General features: G+C 41.6%; 2 protein-coding genes across 2 annotated transcripts; both read left to right on the forward strand.

Moving 5' to 3' along the window:
- Positions 1-1,686: 1,686 nt before the first annotated feature.
- On the forward strand, positions 1,687-21,983 carry TSPYL4 (TSPY like 4; the record flags this gene model as incomplete). The annotated part of the gene is made up of 2 exons (XM_084256350.1): positions 1,687-1,834; positions 20,881-21,983. 2 exons carry the CDS (start codon positions 1,687-1,689, stop codon positions 21,981-21,983), a joined length of 1,251 nt encoding a protein of 416 aa, XP_084112476.1.
- Positions 1,882-3,100, forward strand: TSPYL1 (TSPY like 1; the record flags this gene model as incomplete). Its single annotated transcript, XM_084228683.1, has 1 exon — positions 1,882-3,100. One exon carries the CDS (start codon positions 1,882-1,884, stop codon positions 2,950-2,952), a length of 1,071 nt encoding a protein of 356 aa, XP_084084809.1. The 3' UTR covers positions 2,953-3,100.
- Positions 21,984-23,273: the final 1,290 nt, after the last annotated feature.

Consider the following 23,273-nt stretch of genomic DNA (forward strand, 5'->3'; position numbering starts at 1 on the left):
CTAAGACAGTAGAGTGGTCCTCTGGTTCACCAGTGGCAGTCATAGAGGAGAGTAGGGTTATAATCTGTATGCCCTTTACATTTGCAAGCACCAAGCTGCAGACAGGACAAAGAGTATTCTATTCACTTGTTCCTTTATTTAACATTCTAATAATTGATGGGACATTGTAAAGGGAAGGCAGTATACTAGGCACTAGGTAAACATAACAAACGAAACCATAACCCTGTCCTCCTGAAATGTTTTCTCAAATTCTTATGCGCTAGGTTTTGCATTAATTTTGTCTTTCTATGTATTGCCTAAATGTGTATCTGGTCACAATAACTAAAAGGAGACTTAACATATGATAAATCACAGCTGTTGGGCAGGACATCTGTGGAAGCAATGGGCAAGATCCAAGGGGTTGCTGCTAGGAAAAACTTGAGACACACATAAGATGCAATCAAACTTCTAACTCAAGAATATTAGTTATTAATATTAGAATATTAAGAATATTCCCATCTCCACATCCTTAATACAGTCTTATCTGCAAAGTCCCTTTTGCTGCATAATATAATATATTCCCAGGTTCTGAAGATTACTATGTGCACATCTTTAGGGGTCATTCTTCTACTACACAAGGCAAAGCAAATAGGAAAATAAAGTTTGCCACTTTCACACCCAGTATTGTCCTTGGAAATACGGCAGAGGGTTCCTCTGAGACAACTAATTGCAAATTTGTTTTCTGCTCCAAGATGGTATACTTTAACTGTCCCCCTTCCAAAAGAAAAAAATATATATATGGTGGACCAGTTATGACGCCCTGTAACTCAAGATAACACCATTTTGTCCCTCCCAAGTCAACAAACTAAAACCCCGGATACACTGACATCCCTCTTAAATGAACTTAATGTGCCAATTTCCATGAACAGAAACTTTATTAGAGCCAACTTTTCCTGCCTCCTAGCAGAACTAAACAGATTAATAGTTTATGGGCTGGCTATAGCTTTCCTTTCCATGGTGTGGGGCTATGGAGCAATATTTAGCAAATTTGTCCTAATCCTTGCAGACTTAGGTAACACACTCTCCTCTGATACAGATTATAAGCTGATGCCTAGCAATGAATAACAAACATTTCCATAAGAGATAAAAAGCCACTGAGTAGCCTTTTCTCCCAGTAATGGTAGAGACTAGAGTTGATAGACTCAGGCCACTTGTACGTGAGAAAAAGGGAACAATTTGGTGTTCATCTTAGTTTAAAATAAAGAGAAGATTTTTGCTGCTGGCCATTAGGTACTAACAGGTACATGATTTACCTTTCTGCCTAAAGCAAATACTTAAAACCAGAAAACACGCCTCAGACAAGGAGAGCAGGACTCTTAAGTCCTTAATTGCCCCAGTCTACAGGTCGCAGGCAGTTTCCAGCTGCATCTGAAAGAGGGTGGCTGCGGCCTTGGGCCTCTGAGCCGACCTACATTTCCTCAAGTTACCTTCTCCCTCCCATGGGTTAACTCACTAGGCACAGCAACCCCCAGGGTCTCCATTGACCAGCTGGCAGAAGCCACGCCCAGCGCGGCGCGTTCTCGCGTGACGGCGTGACCGCAGTGCTGACGTCACCGTCGCGGAGGCGCTCGCGAGACTAGCGGCCGGCCGGCGCGGCTCCTCTGAGGAAAACAGACGTTAACTCGCCGTTGGCCTCCTGCCGCCGACATGAGCGACCAGGATGGGGGCGAGAGACTCCCTCTCCCCCGAACCAGCGGCCTCACGACCCCCGACCATGCCTCAGGAGACCCGGGATCACCCCAGTGCCTGGAGCTCCGTGAGGAAACCGAGGCGTCACAGGTGACGGCGGGGAGCGGTGAAGGGTGCGCGGAGCAGGTCGCGCTCCCACCGCCTCCCCGGGTGATGGAGGAGGGCGGCGCTCCCCAGGGCCCCTCGAGCTGTGGACTTGCCCTCCGGGTCAGAGTTGGGGCACTTGGCGGTTCCGTAGCCACCGAAGCGGGGCCAGACGAGGCTCTTCCCGCGGAGGTGTTGGGAGCAGCCTCGGGGTCCGTGGCCGCGGACGGCCGCCTGACAAGAGTCCGTCGGGCTGGAGAGCCGCGCGGCCTGGGTGTGGAGAAGGCCCTCGAGGTCTGTGGCGCAGAGAGGTCGGGCTCTGAGGTGATGGCGGGGGCGAATGCGGAGAAAGTAAAGCCTGAAGCGTGCAGCTTCGTTCCAGCAGGAGAAGGCGTCGTGGGGGAGGAGGTCGTGGAGGAGATGGAGGTGGAAGAGAGGTCGGTGGAGGAGAGCCGAGGGGTGGAGGAGGTGATGGCGGCAGGGCCCCGCCCCCTGCGGATCGACCTCCGCGTGAACCCCCTAGAGGCCATCCAGCTGGAGCTGGACACTGTCAACGCTCAGGCCGACAGAGCCTTTCAACAGCTGGAGCAGAAGTTTGGGAGGATGCGTCGGCACTACCTGGAGCGGAGGAACTACATCATTCAGAACATCCCGGGCTTCTGGGTCACTGCCTTTCGGAACCACCCCCAGTTGGCGCCCATGATTAGGGGCCAAGATGCAGAGATGTTAAGATACGTAACCAACTTGGAGGTGAAGGAGCTCAGGCATCCTAGAACCGGCTGCAAGTTCAAGTTCTTCTTCCGAAGAAACCCCTACTTCAGAAACAAGCTGATTGTGAAGGAATATGAGGTCAGAACCTCTGGCCGAGTGGTGTCTCTCTCCACTCCGATCATATGGCGCCGGGGCCATGAGCCTCAGTCCTTCATTCGCAGGAACCAAGACCTGGTCTGCAGTTTCTTCACCTGGTTTTCAGACCACAGCCTTCCAGAGTCTGACAAGATTGCAGAGATTATCAAAGAGGACCTGTGGCCAAATCCACTGCAGTACTACCTGTTGCGTGAAGGAGTCCGAAGAGCCAGACGTCGCCCAATTAGGGAACCAGTGGAGATTCCCAGACCCTTTGGGTTCCAGTCTGGTTAAGCTTTGTTCTCGGAAATATTTCACAAGCCCCCCAACCCCCACCCCCATTTCTTGCTCAACCTGTCTTGGGCAGCAGAAATGGGTATGGTTGCCTTTTTTTTTTTTTTCTCTCCCTGACATCTGCAGCCTTTTTCATCCAGACATTCAGTTCTCCACCTCAGGTTTGGGACCTTCATGGCCGCCGTCCTCCACTTTCACATGCCTTCATGCTGTTCTGCATTACTGTTATGTGCTGCATGGTCATAGTTCACATCTAAGCCAAGCAAATGTAGATTGTCTATCTGTACTGTTGTTCCTAGGGCCTGGGGTCTGGTTCTTACCACGCGTATTCTAATTTTGCCTCGGAGCCCATTCTACCCTTGCGCTGCAGTACAGGCTTGTGAATAGTTGTTGGGCATTAATGATAGATATCAAGGGACAGCAGCAGTGGGCTCCTTGATCTGTGACTTACTGTTACACCTGTGCTCTTTTTGTACTTTTGGTCACCTAGTGCTGCCTGCTCCTGGCTCTGTCCACCTCCACTGGCTACTAGCTAATGGATGAACATCTTCAGACTCTTTTCCTCCTCATTGTCTATTTTCTGGTAAACAAGACCACTTCCAGGTTTTCTGTCAGCACACTGAAGACCCATTTCTCTTCCCAAAGGTCTTCCCTACCTTGATTCCTCATCCTCTCTTCCCTCCACCCACATCATCTAAGAATCCTGATGACTATAAGACAGGTGGTTGAGGTGATAAGTTAGACTCTCTCCTCATGGTAAGGCTAAGGATGGTATCCATTACCAGGCTTTTTCAGCCTCAACTAGTGAATGCACACAAAAACCTAGGTACCTTTATGTGCCTCCTTTCTTCATGCTAAAGTACACTTTGTCTATTCTGTTTAAAAAAAAAAGTGATAGCTTAGAAAATCTGCAGAAGCAGGCCTTTTAATTTAGCTCTTTTCATTATTTTCAGAAATAGGTTGTCCTGTAAAGTAGACTGCCTTAGATTTTCCTCATCCCCAGCCTCTGTACCCCCTTTTAGCAACACCTAGGGGATTTAAAGGGAGACAGATCTAGATGGAATGGGAAGTAATATCTAATTCTTAGTATATGGAAGAACTAAAGAGATTGTGATGGATACCCTAAGCAGTGGGAACTGAGTAAAAGGCCACAGGCAAAATGAGCCATGTAAAAACTGGGCCTAAAATTGACTGAGAGGGTCTCCAAGGCAGAGGTGCTTTCTCTGTCACTGGTGATGGGAGGAGAAACATTTTTCTCAGCATTTTTAATGGGAGAATTGAAGATGGAGTGTTAAATATGTTACCTCTAGAAGAGGTCTTAAAACACAACTATGGTTGCATTCTTGTTTTCATTTGACTTAATTTATTCAAAAGATAAATACCTTGTCCTTTATTTCACTAGTATTTAGTAAAACACTGTTATTTTCTCTGTTTCTGATTACCAGGAAAGTTGAACTGTACAGACTTTTCAATTTCAGTTGGGAACATTTGGGAATGTTCCTGTACAACAGAGATATAAATGAATATTTGTAATGATTTTCAACTTGTTTCTCTTTAAACTGTCTTCCTAGAAATATAATTTGAATAGCTTGGTCTTGTCAGATTCTTAAGACTTTGGAAATTGTCTATATGGAAAAATAACTTACAAATGAGTGTGATTTGGTTAACTTAATTTGTTCTGGTAACAATTTAGGATTGATGTGTCTCTTTTCCTAAATCGATATAATATTTGTGAGACTGCATTGTCAAATTCAGTGTACCATTGGCATATTTGTCTTATACGCATGATGGTAAAATAAAAGCATGTTACTCTGCTAGATTTCTTAAATTTCACACTGCCTATAGCATGCTTAATGAAATTGTTCAAGATAACATTAGAATTAAAGTTCTTAAGTTGCATTATTCCAAAAGTACGATTATAGGGCTTTCTGTGGGGTTTTATTGCTATTGTTTTACTTCAGAATGTTATCAGTGCCACCTGGTGATGTCACTGTTTTTCCATATAACCACCATCCTCTCACTTCAAATCCTCCCTTTCTTTCTCTGGAAGTGGTATTTTTAGGTCATTCAGACTCTTTTTTTAAAAAAATTCACTTGTATATTTGATAAGCAGAAATTCTAGAGATACTAGCATTAGTGACAAACTCTATTCCCATAGTTTCTGAGCTGTAAAAATTCTTTATGCTTTAAATCTCGCCATCTTCTGTGTTTCAAATGATTCAGACGTGTCAATAACTTCTCTTTGGGGAAGATGAAATTCTTTATGTACTTGGTGTACTTTGTAGGGAACCTCTGTTCTAGAAAATAACACATAATTTATTATAGTGAACTCCATAAATACTAAGCATTCAGACAGGCCCTGGCAAGATAAGAAGATAAAGCCCATTCCCTTTTAAATAATTGGGGAAAGATGATAGGCAAACATTTGACACAGTGGTAGAGTGAAAATGTAAAGGTAGCTTTTCACATGTTTTTTCATCTCCCTTTCCAGTTTGAAATCTTTGTGAAAGCAGAGATTGGGGAGTCTTTTACATCCCTCACTACATCTAGCATAATGTTTTTGTACATTATTGTCAACAGATAAATATTTGTTGAATGACAAAATGAACAACTCAAATGGAGAAAATGAACAAAATAACCCAGTACCCAGAAGGACTTTTGATAAGGTCATGGGAAAATGGTTAAGGCATCCGTAAAACCTAAGTTAAACTTCCAAAAAGTTGCAAAACTTTTTCTTAAATAACATCAGATTTCTCATTTAAATAATGAGAAAAGATCTTAATACCGTGACATTTAACCTTTCATTTGCCATCCTAACAGAGCATTACTTAAATCGGGGTAAGTTTTTATGTCCTTTTGTTTTTATCTATTTTAAGATGACTACGCTGGAAGAAGGGTTTAGACTTTATTTCTGAAAATAATGAAAATCATGCTGTCCGATGTACTAATCACTAGCTACCAGTGGCTATGAGCACGTGAAACATGGCTAGTTCACATTGAGATCTGCTAGCAGTATAAAGTACACACTGGATTTAAAAAGAATGTAAATTTTTTATTGCAAATTGAATAGTTTTGATATAGAAAGTTAAATAAAATTCACTTAGCATAATCACAATTCATTTAAAACTTGTATTGTTTTATTGAGGTAACATTGGTTTATGACAGTAAGATTTAGAGATACAGGTTCACACCTTTTCAAATGTATGTTACCACAATCCTCCACTGTAGTTGATTGGGCGCCACTCTCCCATTTATTAATATGGGAGGCCTACATTTGTGAGCAGTATTTATTCCCTAGGTTCCTGAGATGCTTTGAGCTCTGATGGGCCACCTTGATCTATATCCTGATTTTAGAAATTCTAGGGAAAATTTCCATCAGGCCACTTTAGAAAACTTGAATATCTATTTTTTTGGCTTCACTTTTTCAAAAAAGATTTGCATTTAACCTAACTTCCTTGAGGACAGGACAAAATGGTCCTATTAAAATAAAAAGGGTCACTTAGGTAAGCTATTGATTTTTATTATATGCCCGTTTAGTGGCCAGAAAAGATAGGGAAGACACACTTGGTTTGTGATTAAATCAGTTTTACAATATTCCCTAGTGTGCTAGCCAAAATAAATATAGTCTCTGAGCCTAAATTTCCTTATCGATAATGCAGGGATGATAATACCTCTATTGTAAGTTATATTGCTCCAGGATGTATTTGGAGAAAAAAATCTGGAACTTACTATGTGCCAGGTACTGTGCTAACAGATATGTATTAGTATAAAGGTTAAAGATTGCAAAAATGCCAGACACACTGTGTGGCATGTAATATATAATTAGTAAATAATAATTTTCACTAACCTTCCTCTCAATTTTAATTTCTCATTTATTTACATCTAGACAAGTTGTCATCTATCCTAACATGTCTCAAACCTGACTGTTCCTTATTAATTAGTTGGGGAGCTTTGAAAAAAATCCTGATGGGCTTTACTTCAAACCAAAGTACACCCAAACTTACATACAGATTTGAGAATCATGAATCACCTTTCCTTAGACTCATTTGAGGAAATACACATTCTCAAGTTTTGTTAAATGTACTCAAATTTTCTGCCTCAAAATATTCAACTAACTTCAAAGAGCCTGACATACAATAGTAAGCTCTTAGCACCTTTGCTCCATATTTTGACCTATGTAATCATGCAAAATGGAATTAGCCTGATTCCACAAAAAGCTCTTCCTCATATTCTTTCCCCTAGACTCTTACCCCCACTAAGAAGCTATATTCCTTCAATGTTCCTCGTCCATGCTAGTTTAATGAGTCATGCCAATGTTCTTCGTACAGTCTGATGCCCAAGACTGAACAAAATAGCCTCTAAATAACAGAATGGGTTTCATAATGCTTTTAAATGGATCCTGGGAAAACAGTATTACCCTTTTTACTCCTAATAGGATCATAATTTACCAAACTCTTTAAAGTTCTAAAGCATTCATGTGCTGAGTTATACTGCTTTATTGTGTCCAACCGCTGACATGTATCTATATTAATTTTTACTGTTAAATTAGGTTAAATTAAATTCTTTTAACCTATTCACATTTACAGGATTATTATTTGAGTAATTCTCCCCCTAATTTCATACCATTTACAAATCTGGTGTGCAGCTGGGTCATTGTTGAATTTCTTACTTGCAGGAACTTTTCTTTCAGAGGGACACATTTTCTAGGATACAGTTTTCCCATCAACTATGGATCCATCATTCTCTAGTCGATATATAACTTTAGTTTAACTTTGTCATAGGACATCAGCAAGCACATGTCACATGTCTTTTAAGAATTAAAGAAAGATGCCTTCTTCCAGGCTGGTGGATTAGAAAAGTATCAGTTTCTCCCAGTTGCTGTCCTTAAGTACAGATGTACTTTGTCTTTCAAATTCCCTTATCCAAAAAGCAAATGACTTTTTAGTGATCTTTTGTTTTCCTCTGTTGATCTCTCTTGCTTTTGAAGGCAGTATTAATATTTTAATATTACTGTTAAGTTCTGTGGGTTTGAAATTTTTCAAAATAAAATAGTTGAAGATATACTTAAATGATACACATTATTTTGTTTAATTAGTCATCAAAAAAAAGCCTGTTGAAACTACAAAAATGCAGTTAAAGGTCTATTAGTCATTTTGATCACTTCCTTTCAAGGTAATAACTGTCAATATGTTGTTTTATAATTGGAAATTTAGGGAGGTAATAAGTAGGAAGCACATTATGAAGTTATCAGTGATGGGTTATTTCACAGTTCTGCATAGATCCAGAATTGCCCCAATTGAACTACATATCTAGAAACAAATTCATTTTGGGATTCATGTACAAACTTATAGAAATGTGGAATTTCTTTAAATATTTATGCATACAAGAGCTGGGGTACAAGCCAGAGATGTGGGGGGTAAGAGGATTCACCAGAGACAGTGGGGAACAGGACAGGCAGATTGACCAAAGTACACTGCTGAGGGGATCAGTGGGCGAGTCAGGAGAGGTCTGCTGCGCCATGTGGGTTGCTCCCTAGCACGATGGGGATCGAACTCGTGGTGCAGAGGCTGCAGATTGCTTCATAGTGTGGTGCTTAACCCATTGTGCCACCAGGGAGGCCCCTAGAAATGTGGATCTTATTGAGATTTGGTTTTAACAAATGCCTGAGGCTGAGGCCCACTGGTGGAGTTCAGGTTGTCATTACTGAATTTCCCAGCAACTGAAAATCATGATTCATACACACGAGTCTCTGAATATCTTCTAAGAGAGGACTATTTCCAAGTCTTCATTTCTTCAAGCTTCAGATTCTGAAAGTTCAGGGCAGCTTAGTACCAGCAAATGAATGCCTGCTTTCCAGTCAGCATATATATCCAGTTTGAGTTCAGTTGCATTTTCTTGATAACAATGCTATTAAAATATTGAATGCTATGCATTTAATCCCTACCACCACCTGTTTTGTCTAAATCATTTGTTACAGGGCAGGTTCTTTTTGCTCTCCTAAGAATCCAAGATGTGGGCCTCGGTGGTGGTACAAGGGGTTAGGTCTCAGCACTATCAAGCTATCAGCAGCCACTGGCAGCAGTTCAATCCCCAGCCAGGGAGCTAACCCACATGGCCCAGCAGACCTCTCCTCTCTTGCCGGCTGCTCCCTTCAGCCGTGTATTTCAGTCAATCTGCCTCTTCTGCTCCCCACTCAGTCTCTAGTGAATCCTCTCCCCCCCCCCCCACCCTCTGGCCTATACCCCAGCTCTTGTATGCATTAATAAATAAGATGAATCTTTAAAGAGAGCAAGATGTTCATAATATTTTGTTATTGTTAACTAATTTTAAAAGATTTTATTTTTGCGAAGAACTGGGTACAGGCCAGAAGTACAGGGAGGGTGTGAGAGGATTCACCAGAGACAAAATGGGGAGCAGCACAGGCAGATGTACTGAAATACACTGCTAAGGGGAGTAGCAGATGAAACAAGAGAGGTCAGCTGTGCCATGTGGATTAGCTCTTTGGCCAGGGATCAAACTCAGGTCATCACCGTGGGCCTTCTCGGTGGTAGAGCTGAGACTTAAACCCTAGGCCACCAGGGAGGCCCTATTTTTGCCTTTATTAAGTATAATCTATATACAGTATAAGAATGTTCATAACAGCTTTTTAATAATAGCTCAAAACTAGAAACAAACCAAATGCCCACCAGTAGGTGAATGAATAAATTATGGTATATTTATACAATGGAACATGACTCAGCAATAAAAACGGACAAACTATTAATCACAGTAACATGGATGAAGCTCTAAAACATTTTTAATTGAAAAAACACCAGAATACACATTATATAATTCCATGTATGTGCAGTTCAATTACATGGAAAGCTGCTCTAGAGCAACAAAAATCCAAAGAGTAGTTGCCTCAGGGTTGGGGAGAGTAACTAGAAAAAGTGTGAACTGCAGAGATGATAGTAATGCTCCACATTTTGATTTGGGTGATGACACATAGGTATCCACTTATCAAAATTTGTAAAAGTGTACACTTAGGATTCATGCATTTTAGTGGATATAAATTATAACCTCAAGAAATAACAAATGTAAAACTGTTGAGAATAGAAAAACTGGAAATCATTTGTCCCGCTCCAGTGCTTTGACTTCTCTCCTGCGCTTAGGTAAAAGTTGCTAACTTGACTTTTACAAGATTTTATTTGCTATTTCTTCTTAAAATTATACAATTTCATTAAATATTGGATGTTAAAAAAATTTTTCTCCCTTAACTCCAGGCCAAAATTTTACCCTTAATTAAGAAGTTCTATCATTAGTCTGGTCAATGAAGAAGCCTTCTCAGGACAGTGTCCTGTAAGTAGCACTGACATTCTCAGAGAACACAATCACGGGGCATGCTTGGGAATCTCTCTGAATTTCCTTTTCTATTTCTGCTTAATCAGATGCCTTTAACAAGGTTATGTGATCCTCTTTGCTCAGGCCTTTTCTTTGGCTCTTCTTCAGCTCCAAACTAATGTTATCTATTATTACCATAAAGCAGTAGATCTCAAAGAGTGATTTCCATACCAGCGGCATTAGCATCATCTGAATTTTGTTAGATATACAAATTCTAGAACTCCACTTCTGACCTATGCCTAGCAACTGTGTTTAACTAGTGCATCAGGTCATTTTGATGCACTGGGAACCATTGCTATAAACTTATTGCTGTTTCTGCTTATTTCTAGTTGATTCAGTTTCCTGATTTTAGTGATAATGAAAATAAAACATTTACCTACATTTTTTATCAAAATTGACTTCCTTGCCCCAAGGAGTCACAATTTGAGCCTTGGAAATCTAATTCTACTTCAAGAATATATCTCTATCCTCATAATCTCAGCAAATTTTTAAATATATTAGGAATTTCCATGCTCAGCAGATTTTTAGAAATATTGGGACTTTCCATATATGTTCTCATTTTACATAAGTAATCCTAGTTTTGGTACCACTTCCCATTTAATAAGGAAATGGAGGCTCAACAAATTAAAGTGTATTAACTTAAATGTCAGCAACACAGGTTGCATTCAATTAAGCTTTCTTATTTCAAGACAGAGCTTCTTCCACCCTTTGCAGCCACCAGTAATTGTTATAAAAATAATGCAATTAAGTACAATTATCTTGTTCTTGGTTGAAAGCGATTTTTAATCCATTCTGAATAACTTTAAAAGGATATATTTATCTCTATATACCTATTTATGCTAATTTATAGAGGGTTTCCAAATCCTGTCAGATTACAACTACATCCTGTATTTTAATATGTAATTTTTATATATTATATAATCTGTATTTAATTGCTTGGTTTTACTCTCTCACAATAGAATTGCCAAAGTTGTTCAATATATTAATATCCTTCTAGAAAATGGATGCTATGATGTAAAGTACTGATAAAACTAATAAATGTAGAAGATGCATATTACTGAGGTTTGAGTCAATAGAGTAATTACTTATAAGAGGCACTTAAACTTAATTTTCATTCTCTTTACCAAGTTCTAACTTCTCTTAGCACAGTGCAATTAAGAGTTGTATTGAGGGCCTCCCCTGGTGGCGCAGCAGTTGAGTGCTGGGCTGCGAGGCTGCCCGCAGCCTCTGCAGCGCAGGTTCAGTCCCCGGCCGCTGGTGAGGGTCCCCCCCCCACACACACACACAAAAAACAGTTGTATTGAGGGCCTCCCCCGGTGGCACAAGGGGTTAAGCACCTTACTCTGAAGCTATCTGTAGCCTCTGCAGCACGAGTTCAATCCCAGCTGGCCAGGGAGCTGCCCACATGGCACAGGGTCCAGACCTCTCCTGTCTTGCCAGCTGTTCCCCTCAGCAGTGTATTTCAGTCTGCCTGTTCTGTTCCCCACTCTATCTCTGGTGGATCCTCTTACCCCCCATGCCTCTGGCTTGCACCCCAGTTCTTGTATGCATAAATAAATAAATCTTTAAAAAAAAAAAGTTGTATTGAAATTAGCCTAAGAACTGGTGGGTACGTGGTACTCTAGGTGCTATCATAGCCAATCATTTTAAATAATGGTCAAACTTCTCTGAGTTTATTCTTGGGTCAGTTTTAACAAATTCTGTCCAATTAGCTACTAAAACTATGGCCATTGCATGACTAATTTTTTACTTAAGGCATTTTATGAAAACTTTAAAGTAAGACATGGAAAAATTTCATAAAACATTTTAAGCTCCAGCAGTAAAGGTTTTTTCCAATCACTTGGAAATAAGTCTATAATCATTTAGAAATAACAGCACATTGTGGAGAAGTAATATTAATCTGTTCCAAATGTTCATGTCTTTCTCAGGCTATTTAAATTACATCTACTTGGTCCAATTCAACTCTCTTTCATTTACTGCTTCTTTCTTTAGGAATGTCTTTCACCTTTGAGCCTCTATGCATTTATAGTTTCATAACAGAATTTGACATTGATTTTATATTACTTGCACTATAGTCTATTTAGTGTAGGTAAATCTTAAAAAAATAATTTCAAAATTGTCAAGTCAACTTCTATTTATTCCAAATCCATTGGGATAAACACTACACATACCTCATTTTATCTTCATGGATGTCCTTAAGTCTTTATGGTGTTCATTTTATATATGAGAAAATTGTGGCTCAGAGAAGGGATCAGCTCAAACTGATAGCTATTAAGTGGAACAAGTGAGATTTGAAGCGATGATCTGTGTTTTCCAATGAATATGCCTTTTCCCAGTTTATTAGTCAGGGAGACTCTACTGTGAAATAGAGCCAATAGGAAGAGAATATGAGGAATTGGCTCCTGTGATTGTGGGGGTTGAGAAGTCCCATGATCTGCTGTCTGCAAACTAGTGAACCAGGAACGCTGGAAATAGTGTAATGCCAATCTAAAGCGAAAGAGCCACAGGAGCTAATAGTGTAAATACCAGTCCAAGGGCAAACTTGTCCCAGTTCAGATGCAAAAAAGGTAAATTCCTCCTTCCTCTACTTTTTTGTTGTACTCTGGCCCTCACCAAATTGGATGATGCCCACCCTTTCTGGGAAGGACTATACAATGTCCTAGTTCACCAATTTAAGTGCTAATCTCATACTGAAACACCCTCACGGACATACCCAGAAATAATAGATTTAATCTGGACAAGTCAGGTTGACATATAAATTTAACCATCATACCCAGTATATGGCTGTGAGGTCTTTAGGATCAGGAACTTCCTCTCTTCCTTCCCCTATGATTGGGGAAAGCAAGGTCATATTACAGTTTTCTGCTCAACATTATCACAGGGAGACATAACTACCAAATAAGCTTGTCTGAGAAACCTTTGTATCAGTAATATCTTAAGTGAAATAAAGATTATGACTCAATATTAATATATATAGCACCAAACATGTTAAAAAGGCATGCTGCTAATTCTTTTTTTTTTTTTTTTATAGAGGCATGTTTTATTTATTTATTTATTTATTTGTTTTTTTGTTTATACATGCACTGGGTACAGTCAGAAGCGCGAGAGGGTGAGAGAATTCACCAGAGCCAGAGCTGGGAGCAGAGCAGGCAGAAGGACCGAAGTACACTGCTGAGGGGAGCAGCGGGCGGCAGGAGAGGTCTGCGCGCCATGTGGGACCCTCCTCCAGTGGCTGGGGAGCAGCTGGGGATCGAACCGGCGCCGCAGAAGCCGCGGGCAGCTTCGCAACCCAGCGCTCAACCGCTGCGCCACCGGGGAGGCCCCATGCTGCTAATTCTTTTAATGGATGTATGCAGTCTATAAAATTGTCATAAATATTCTCCTTAAGAGTAGTTTAAACTTTTTTTTTTTTTTTAAATAATAAATTTTAAGTTTAAACTTTTAACACCAAAGGCAAAGGAAGGAGTCACAATATCTTAAGACCACTTCCTCCCTCTAGTGACTAGGAGTGGAAATACCACATAATAACACATTTAAAAAACATCAGATGCTCAATGGGTGTATGGGAAATTTGCCAGTTATTTTGGTTATTACAAGGAATGTGAATGGTACTGGCATTCGTTAGTGGCATTAGGGATGCTAGAAACCCTAAAATGGTGAAGGGAAGTACTCTATAAAGTAATTATTCAGCGGTAAATATTCACGTAGATGAAAAATCTATTATTTAAGCCCAAAACCTGGCACTATTTTACAGAGGAAAACAAAATATTTTTGCACTGTTTTTATACACTATTTTAAAAAGTCATACCTACTCTAAAAACAATGGTGGTGAGATACACCATTAACTAAGAGTAATGAAAACAATTGCCCATTGAACTCTGACAGTTTTCTAAATTTTTTCTTTTATACTTACTAAAGACTTTCTACTTTAAATATAAATTTTTTATATATCACCCATGGGTATACATAAAAAGTAAATTACGAATGAAATAGGTTTTTCATTAGTGTAATGTGTTTTCCACTTAGATAATAAATCTTAGTTACATAGTAATAACCTTAATCACTTTGCTCAAAATTATTGGTGTCCCTATTCTGTCCTATAGCATTGTCTCCTGATCCTTGAAGAATTCTGATGATGAAAATATTTCTTAAAAGAATGTTTTACCACTTAAAGAATACTTTTTTCTCACCTACAAATATCATTACTTAAGTTCTCACAACAAAGACTAGCCCAGGACCAGGTGAATTCCATCAATCAAACGGTTAAAGAAGAATTAAGTAACACCAATCCTTCTCAAGCATTTCCAAAATACTGACAAGGGAACATTTCCAGACTCATTTTATGAGGCCAGCATTATACAGAAACCAAAGCTAAACAAGGGCACAACAAAAGAAAATTCCAAAAAAAAAAATTCCAGATCACTATCCCTGATGAAGATAGATGCAAAAATCTTCAAGAAAATACCAGCGAATTGAATTCATTAACACATTATAATTGGCACAGAGCTCTTTAAATGCTTGGAATTTCCTAAGCAATAAGAAATTAAGGCTGGTTTTTGTTATTCATAAGTTTCATCCACATCTGAATTTATGTTAATGAGATGCATTTTGGAAGCCCCTAAGGATAGGACTGGTTACCAGAGGATTTAAAGATTGGAGCTTTTTGCCTCAAATGCTGGGAAGGGAAAGGAGCTGGGGATTGTTTTCACTATCAGCAGTGATTTAACCAACACCTCTGTCTTGAAGCCTCTATAAAAAAGGACAGGGTTCACATTTTTTGGGTTAGTGAACATGTGAGGGTGCTGGGAAGCAGACTGGAGAGGGCATTGTAGCTCCTCCCTCATCCCCCCGTACCTTGACCAATGCATCACCTCTAAACAGATGTTCTGAGTTGTATCCTCATAATAAAACAATAATCTGGTAAACTGTTTTCCTCAGCTATCTGAGCCATTCCAGCAAATAACTGAACCCAAGGAGAGGGCATGGAAACCGCAGACTTACAGTTGGTCAGTCAGAAGCACAGGCGACAACCTGAACTTACAGTTGGCATCTGAAGTGGGGATTGTTCTGTGGGATTGAGCCCTTAATAGCTGGGTCCTGATGCTACTTCCAGATAGTGTCTGAATTGAGTTAAATTGTAGGACACTATTCTGCAACCATCCCAGGCCAGGTAGGTTCATCGTTGGTTCAGTCAGCTTGAAAGAGAAACTTGGAGACCTTGGCATCATCCCCACAGGTTAGGGGAAACAAGCCAGCAAGGAGACAGCAACTTGGGCCCCCTTGCAAATCCTTCTACGCTCTTTCCTCTCTTAGCTGTTCTCTGACACCCTCCACTGCTCCCCGCAGTACTCCGCTGTGCTGTCCTCTGTCACCTTTATATGCTCAGTCTCTCTGCTCAGGTGCGCCCACTACACATGCCCACCACACTCCAGGTGCCGCCAAGCATGCGCGTTAAGAGGGCAGGTGTTGATCATTGATGCTAATGGCGGGAGGGCGAAAAAAATCTGATCATTTCCCTAGACACCTAGTTGGTGCTCTCCAGAGAACTGGATAATTGCTTGGCGTGGGAAACCTCTACACATTTTGGTAGCCAAAGTAATTGAGGTTAGAGTAGAAAAAACACAGAATTTTTTTTCTTTTCAACCAAATGGTATTTATTACTGAGGTGCAGTGATGGTTTGATACATGGGAAGGATATGATCTCAACATAATAAAGGTAATATCTTAAAAGTTCACAGCTTACATCATATTCACTGTTGAAAAATAAAGCTTTTTCCTCTAAAATCAAGTCAAGGGTGAGTTCCAGCAAGATGGTGGAATAGTAAAGCCACTGGCCTCACTTCCTCCCTATGTAATCAAGAGAATAACATAAAGGCAACAGTCTCTGAAAAATACTGTGCAATTGGAGAATTGTTTTGTTTTTTTAATAGGGAAAAATAACATTAGAGAAGGTAGGAAAAATTCTAACAGTTTCATTTGAACATCACTAGGGCAGCATGACCCAAGAAAGGGTGGGGCAGCTATGATATGGAGCCTTCTTTTCAAGCCCATATGAGGGCCCTTGTACTAGGGACTATATTAGAGAGAGGATTATATACAACGAGGTGCTGGGAAATGAAGGGACCTTCCTTCAGAAAATAGGACCCTGGGGAGTAGAGCTCCACAGTCTAGCACTGGGGGGACAGATAGACACTGGCAAGGGTGGATAACAGAGGCTAGGATTCAACCAAAAGCCAGGGCTGGATGAAACAACCACCACCCCTGCTATGGAGGACCTGAGTCATAGGACAGTCCTTTCTATTAGGAGCAGCCTTGTCCAAAGTAGTGACTATCATCTTGAGCCTGCCACCCATGGAGTTAGGCAGGTGTAGTCTGAACCTTTGGGAAGACCCTGTTAGTAGAAAATTGTTGGGAACAAATGAGGTCCATCTGGGGCTCTCACCTCAGTGGCTCCTTTCTACAGCTTGTTCCCTTGTCATGTCAAACACCTCACGCCACTGGGAGCCATTACTAGTATGACTTTCACCTTTGGTCTTTATGGTCTTTACTTCTAGCCCTGGCAGCTGGAACTCGTGCACAAGGGAAAACTCTGCTCCTGGAAGTGGCTGGGAATAAAACAAGTTAAGGGCCTCCCTGGTGGTGCAGCAGTTGAGCGCTGGGTTGTGAAGCTGCCCGCAGCCTCTGCAGCGCCGGTTCAATCCCCGGCTGCTCCCTGGCCACCGGAGGAGGGTCCCACATGGCGTGCAGACCTCTCCTGCCGCCCGCTGCTCCTCTCAGCAGTGCACTTCGATCCTTCTGCCTGCTCTGCTCCCAGCTCTGGCTCTGGTGAATTCTCTCACCCTCCCACGCTTCTGACTGTACCCAGTGCTTGTATAAATAAATAAAAATAAATCTCAAAAAAAAACAAACCAAAAAACCCAAGTTGAAGATTCCCCCCTTTGGGACACAATCCTCAGAGAGTATTGAGAGGTCTGCAAGGGAAGCAGTCTTTACCGATGGGGACCACAGACCCCGTGAAACACCCGCTACTTACTCTACCTGCCTGTAAAGGCTACTGGAACTGACCAGTCAGCAGTCCAAACTGCAGCTCCCAGATTACTCTGCTCCTGCCTGCACCCCTGGGGAAAGTACTGTTTTGCAGAACCTGTAGGCCAGAGCTGGACCACAGCTGAGGATCAGTGTTATCCCGAGGCTGCCAGAAAAGCTCTGACTGAGGAACTGGCCTAGAGGAGAGGGTGGCTGCACACCTTCCCCCACAGCTGGAGCAGTTACAGCCTCTACAGAGGCTTGAACTATCCTGCAGTCTAGCAACAATCTCTTCACCTCCTGCTCCTTGGCTCCTACCCTGTGCCAGCACTAAAGCGCCAATCATCTAAATAGGTGGAGAGACCTCAGTCTATAACCCAAGACACCCTGGGATCCTGGGCAAACAACCTAGGGGAATATCCTGCAACCTGTAATTGCACAATAAGGGCAACAAATCAAGTTAAAGAAATTGCTTAGCTCAAGCCATAGAAATTAACATATAGTTTTAGACAAAATGAAGAGGCAGAGAAATATACCAAAACAAAACAAAACCTTGAGGAAAAAATATAAAACCACAGACTAGTTAACTAAATGAGGGGGTCTAAACAATTTCTAATAATGCTTACTGAAATAAGGAAAATAACTGATGAATAAATTGAGAACCACAACAAAGGGTAAGTAGGAGAAAGTTTTAAACAAATACAATGGTGGCTATTTAATTTCAGTATTTACATTTTAGTAAATTCAAAAGTTTTGACTGCATATTTGTACTTCTGTTCAATTCCTTGTCCAGCAGCAAAGAAAAATCACCTCTTAAATTTTAATAGCATTTTCTGTGTATATTTTCCCATGGAATCATAAATTATGTTTTTTTCTATGTAGTGAGATTTATTGCTAATTGTAAACAGAACATGCTCTGTTGTGGACGAAAATAACCTATGTTCTAATATTCAAAAAGGTAAAATATAATTGATACCTATAATATATATCTACCCAACTAAAAATAATATACCAACATGGTCATAACCTGTATTTTGGTAAAAACCTATAAAATTTTCATTTAAATAGTTTCATTAAAATTTTCTATGAGATAGTCACTGGGCTATTCTATGACAGATGTTAAGAAAGAAGGGCCATTAGAGTCATCCTTTTCTAGCAGGGATGAGGAGACTGACCTGTATGAAACAATGTGAAAGTTAAAGAACAGGGGGTGCATAGGTACTAAAATGGTTGGAAAGGTCATAACAGCTATAGAAATTCAGAGGACTATCAGAATATTAGAATGATAAAGTGTAATGGAAGGCTGTTCATAGGAGGAGGCAATTTGCTAATTAATATACATCTGACCATGGGTGGTTAACATCGCTGTCCTTGGGTTTATATTATGAAATTAATACATTTTCAACACCTGCTGCAATTTACAGATAAGCTTGAATGATTATGCTGACAGGAATAATCAAAGATGGAGACAGGGATGTTTCAAGTATTGGAGATATAAATATTTTTTAAAAATAGTATATAAAACAAGAGAAAAAAGTCAATTGCTAGTAGTCTTACATAATTTTCTGTTGCAAATAGCAAACTTCTTATCCCCCTGCATGACAAAGCAATTTTCATTTAGCATTTGCTTTTTCTCTACATACTGGTTTAGTAGGTTACAATCCAAAGGAATTAATCCTTAAATAGTGCAAAGATTCTTCAGGAAAAGAAACAAATTGTCAAAGAATAACTCAATTACAGCATGCTGTTTATGAGGAGGACAAATAGGTTGATTTCACTTTATCTTGACAACAAAAGGATTTATTAAAAGAAACAGGGAAGAGGGGAGACAAAAACAATTGTAGTCTGGAAAGTGACTCCTCTGCACCTTAAGAATAATGGATTAACTAGCAACGATCTGCACATTCTTTCCTTTAGTAGGCTGACTAGGGGTACAAAAATATCTTAATCGTTTATGAATTCTCTGGAAAACCTTCCTAAGCTAAGATACAAAGCTGCACGACAGGCTGTTGTTCTGTAATGTCCGCAGCGTCTTCCCATGAGTACCTCATTCAGGTCCACACTACTGTCCTCACTAGAACTCTCAATATATCTTTATGTGTTTTTTTTTTAATCCTTTTTACCGAATTCTTCACATTAGATTCTCTTTGTACTTCTTATTTGAAAGTGATCATAATCTGCACTGCTCTGGAATGGAGTTTCTGATACAAGGAGTTACAGTAAGAATTGCTTTTCTAATGTTAATCTAAGAAATTAAACGTAAACATGCAAACTGAAGTTTTCCTTTGTACTTGCAATTGTCTAAAGATTAGCACCAGCATATTCATATTTCACCAAACAAAACAGTGACATCACTAATAAATGAATTGTATGAGCTGTCCTAAATAAAAAACAATATTTTAGCATTAATATTTTAAACGATACTAAAAATATCTTAAGACAACAAATCTTTTTGTCGCCTGCAGTTGATATTACTGCTGACGCCCTTCAGTGAATTATCACAGGAGCAAATTTTGGCTGGCTTCATGCCCACGTTATATAGCAGGAACTTCTTTTAGATTAAAATTATAACCTGAGGATAAACAATATATGATGTATGTAAATTAAAAATTTAAAATTTGAGATTACGTCTTCTGCAAGGTTTACAGGCTAAATCTGCAGGCGCATGCGTGGGGGGAGTTGGGTGGGTCACCTTTAAGTAGGAAAAATATATTTTGCTACTTAAGAGGATTAATTCAGTTTTCTTCGTCGACGTTGCGCCAAATACATACCCTTTTAAATCTGTGAAGCAAATGGAAATAACCATGATGCATTGTTAAGATGAGATACGTTTCCCTTTCAGCGGCTCCTAATTTTTAAAAGAGCACATTAAAAATATCAACATCTTGATTTTCTTAAAAATTAAGCTCTGCTCCTCTCAAATCTTTGGGAACAGCCATGAATCCACACATTAAAGAAAGACCCGAATCCACTTTGCTTAAACAGAAGCAGCCCTATGAGCTGACTGATTCACAAGGACAGTAGCCTTCCTTACTTCTTAAGGAAATATTTGGGGACAAAGTTAAGTTTATGCCTCCCAGAAATTCATCTAGTGCCCTTACAAATTCACATTCACACAGTTCTCACATGCTGGAGTGTGGTCTGCATCCATGAATGAAAACCACGGCACCCCGGGCCCCAAAGACAAAGGCACAGCCTCGGCGGCCCCGTGTTATCGCGAGGCTCGGCGAGTTCTCGCGCGGTGGTAAGACGCACCGCGGTGACGTCACTGGTTGCTATGGCAGCGTCCCCCAGGAGCGGAAAAGAGGGGTGGCGCGAGGGGCGGAGCGCAGTTTCTGCAGAGGACAAGGGACGCTCTCGCTGCAGGTTTGACTTCACCCAAAATGAGCGATCGGGATGACGGTAACGTCCCTGACCTGCAAGCCTGCGGGCAGACTCCTCCAGAGCATGCCCCGGGATATCCAGACCTAAACCCGTGCCAGGGCGAGGAAACCGAGGTGACACAAGTGATGGCGGACACAGGTGAGGGCGCTTTGGGGACCACCGCGGAGGGAGGCGCACCCCGGGACCCCGCCGGCGGTGGCCCCGTGCTTCGCATCCGAGTTGCTGGCATTCGCGGCCGTGCCGCCACCAAAGCCGGGCAGATAGAGGCTCCATCTCCCGCTGATGGCCTGGAGGTTGCCTCTGCTGCCGCCTCGGTGGTTACTGACAATAGCCAGGAAAATGGCTGTCAGCGTAGAGAGCCTCGCTGCCCTGCTGGGGAGAAAGCTCTAGAAGCCTGTGGCGCTGGGGGCTTGGGGTCTCATTTGATGCCTCGGGCGAAGGCCAAGGAAATGACGACCAAAAAGTGCGTAGTCTCAGCGGCATTGGAAAAGGAGGGAGGAGCAGAGGAGGTGGTGGAGGAAAAGAAGATGATACAGAAGGAAAAAAAGGTGATAGGAGGATTGAAAGAGGAGTCACGGCCTAGGGCCCCGAAGATCAATAACTGCATGGACTCACTAGAGGCCATTGATCAGGAGCTGTCAAACGTGAATGCCCAGGCTGACAGGGCCTTTCTTCAGCTGGAGCGCAAGTTTGGCCGCATGAGAAGGCTCCATATGCAACGCAGAAGTTTCATTATCCAGAATATCCCAGGTTTCTGGGTCACTGCCTTTCGGAACCACCCCCAGCTGTCACCGATGATCAGTGGCCAAGATGAAGACATGATGCGGTACATGATCAATTTGGAGGTGGAGGAGCTTAAACACCCCAGAGCAGGCTGCAAATTCAAGTTCATCTTTCAGAGCAACCCCTACTTCCGAAATGAGGGGCTTGTCAAGGAATATGAGCGCAGATCCTCTGGTAGGGTGGTGTCTCTTTCCACCCCAATACGTTGGCACCGGGGCCAAGACCCCCAGGCCCATATCCACAGGAATCGGGAAGGAAACACTATCCCCAGTTTCTTCAACTGGTTCTCAGACCACAGCCTTCTAGAATTCGACAGGATTGCTGAGATTATCAAAGCAGAACTGTGGCCCAATCCCTTGCAATACTACCTGATGGGTGAAGGTCCTCGAAGAGGAATACGAGACCCAGCAAGGCAGCCAGTGGAGAGCCCCAGGTCCTTCAGGTTCCAGTCTGGCTAACTCCTGCCTCTGTGTGAAGGTCCTGCACAAGCTTCCTTACCACCTCCTCTTGGACCTATGCTTGGCCAACAGCATGCAGTCTTCCATCTGCTTTCTCTTGGCACTGAATAATTTTGTACTTTGGTTCTTCAACAATCTTCTCAATCTTCAACCATCATTTGCTAGATTATCATTTAATATGCCAATCTCTTCTTCCTCTGGGCCTTCGTTCTGTTCTTCATTGTATTATGTGTTCCAAGTGCATGGCCTTCCACTGCTTCTAAGCCAAGCCCATGATCCTGTAGATATGCACTGCCTTCCTTTGCATGCCTTGGACCCTATCTGTGACTGTGGTCTTCTCTCTGTTTTTCAAGTGGTTATCTACCACAAAGAAGCTTGATACGTCTTTGCAAATGACTAACTGGGCTTCATACTTAATGCTGGCTGTGCTCTTGCTGCCCAGGTATTCTATGGCAAACTCTTTGAATTTCATCGCTGCAAGATGAGGCTGATATCTAGGCTGATAGATGATGCCAGCCATCAATCCAAATTGGACATTTCCAGGCTACCACTAACTGTATCCCAACTGCCTCCCTGGGCCCTGGTGGTTATTGGCAGAATAAGCAGATGGCTGGTGGGTGGTTGCTGGGTGTGAATGAGGTAACTATGTTATCTTTGTTGGTACGTTGGCCCTATGCCTTTGGTCACTCTGCATCATGACCAGGTATTGGTGAGTATTAAGGCCTGTTCTTTGATCCACCCAACCTGCTCTCATTTTTCTGGATGAAAATGCCTGATTCCTTAGGAACTATCTGTGGACTTAAGCTCTTTGGTCCCTCACAGATACCCTTCCCCCAACCCCCCCTCCCACCACCCCCCATGGTAACCCAGAAGCCCAGTTGGCTATAGTCATAGGTGGCTGTGCTCAAAGCAAGAGTAGAATGGGAGTCCTTTCCAGCAATTAGCCTTTCCGAGCCCCAACCAACAACACAAGCATGTCTAGGTAACTTCCTTAGGGATCCCACTCCTAAACCCACCCCGAGCCCTTTTTGAACATAATGTAGTTGCCAGCCTGGGGGCACCAAGGGAGAGGTATCTGTGGTCTGTGGGACCTGTTACTCCTCTGATTTTGTCTGTTCCTCTTTCTCCCCTCTCGCCCTCTCACTTCTGCCGCCATGCTCCTTCTGTACTCTTCTTCCCAAAATACTAACTCCTCCCTCTCACTGATGGAGTTACTGCTCACAAAATGAAACTGGCAAAGCAGCCTTTTTGTTTAATTTTGCTCTTTCCTTGATTGTGTCCAGAGGAAGA

Source organism: Talpa europaea (assembly GCF_964194135.1).
Source record: "Talpa europaea genome assembly, chromosome: 2".
NCBI classification, from domain to species: Eukaryota; Metazoa; Chordata; class Mammalia; order Eulipotyphla; family Talpidae; genus Talpa; species Talpa europaea.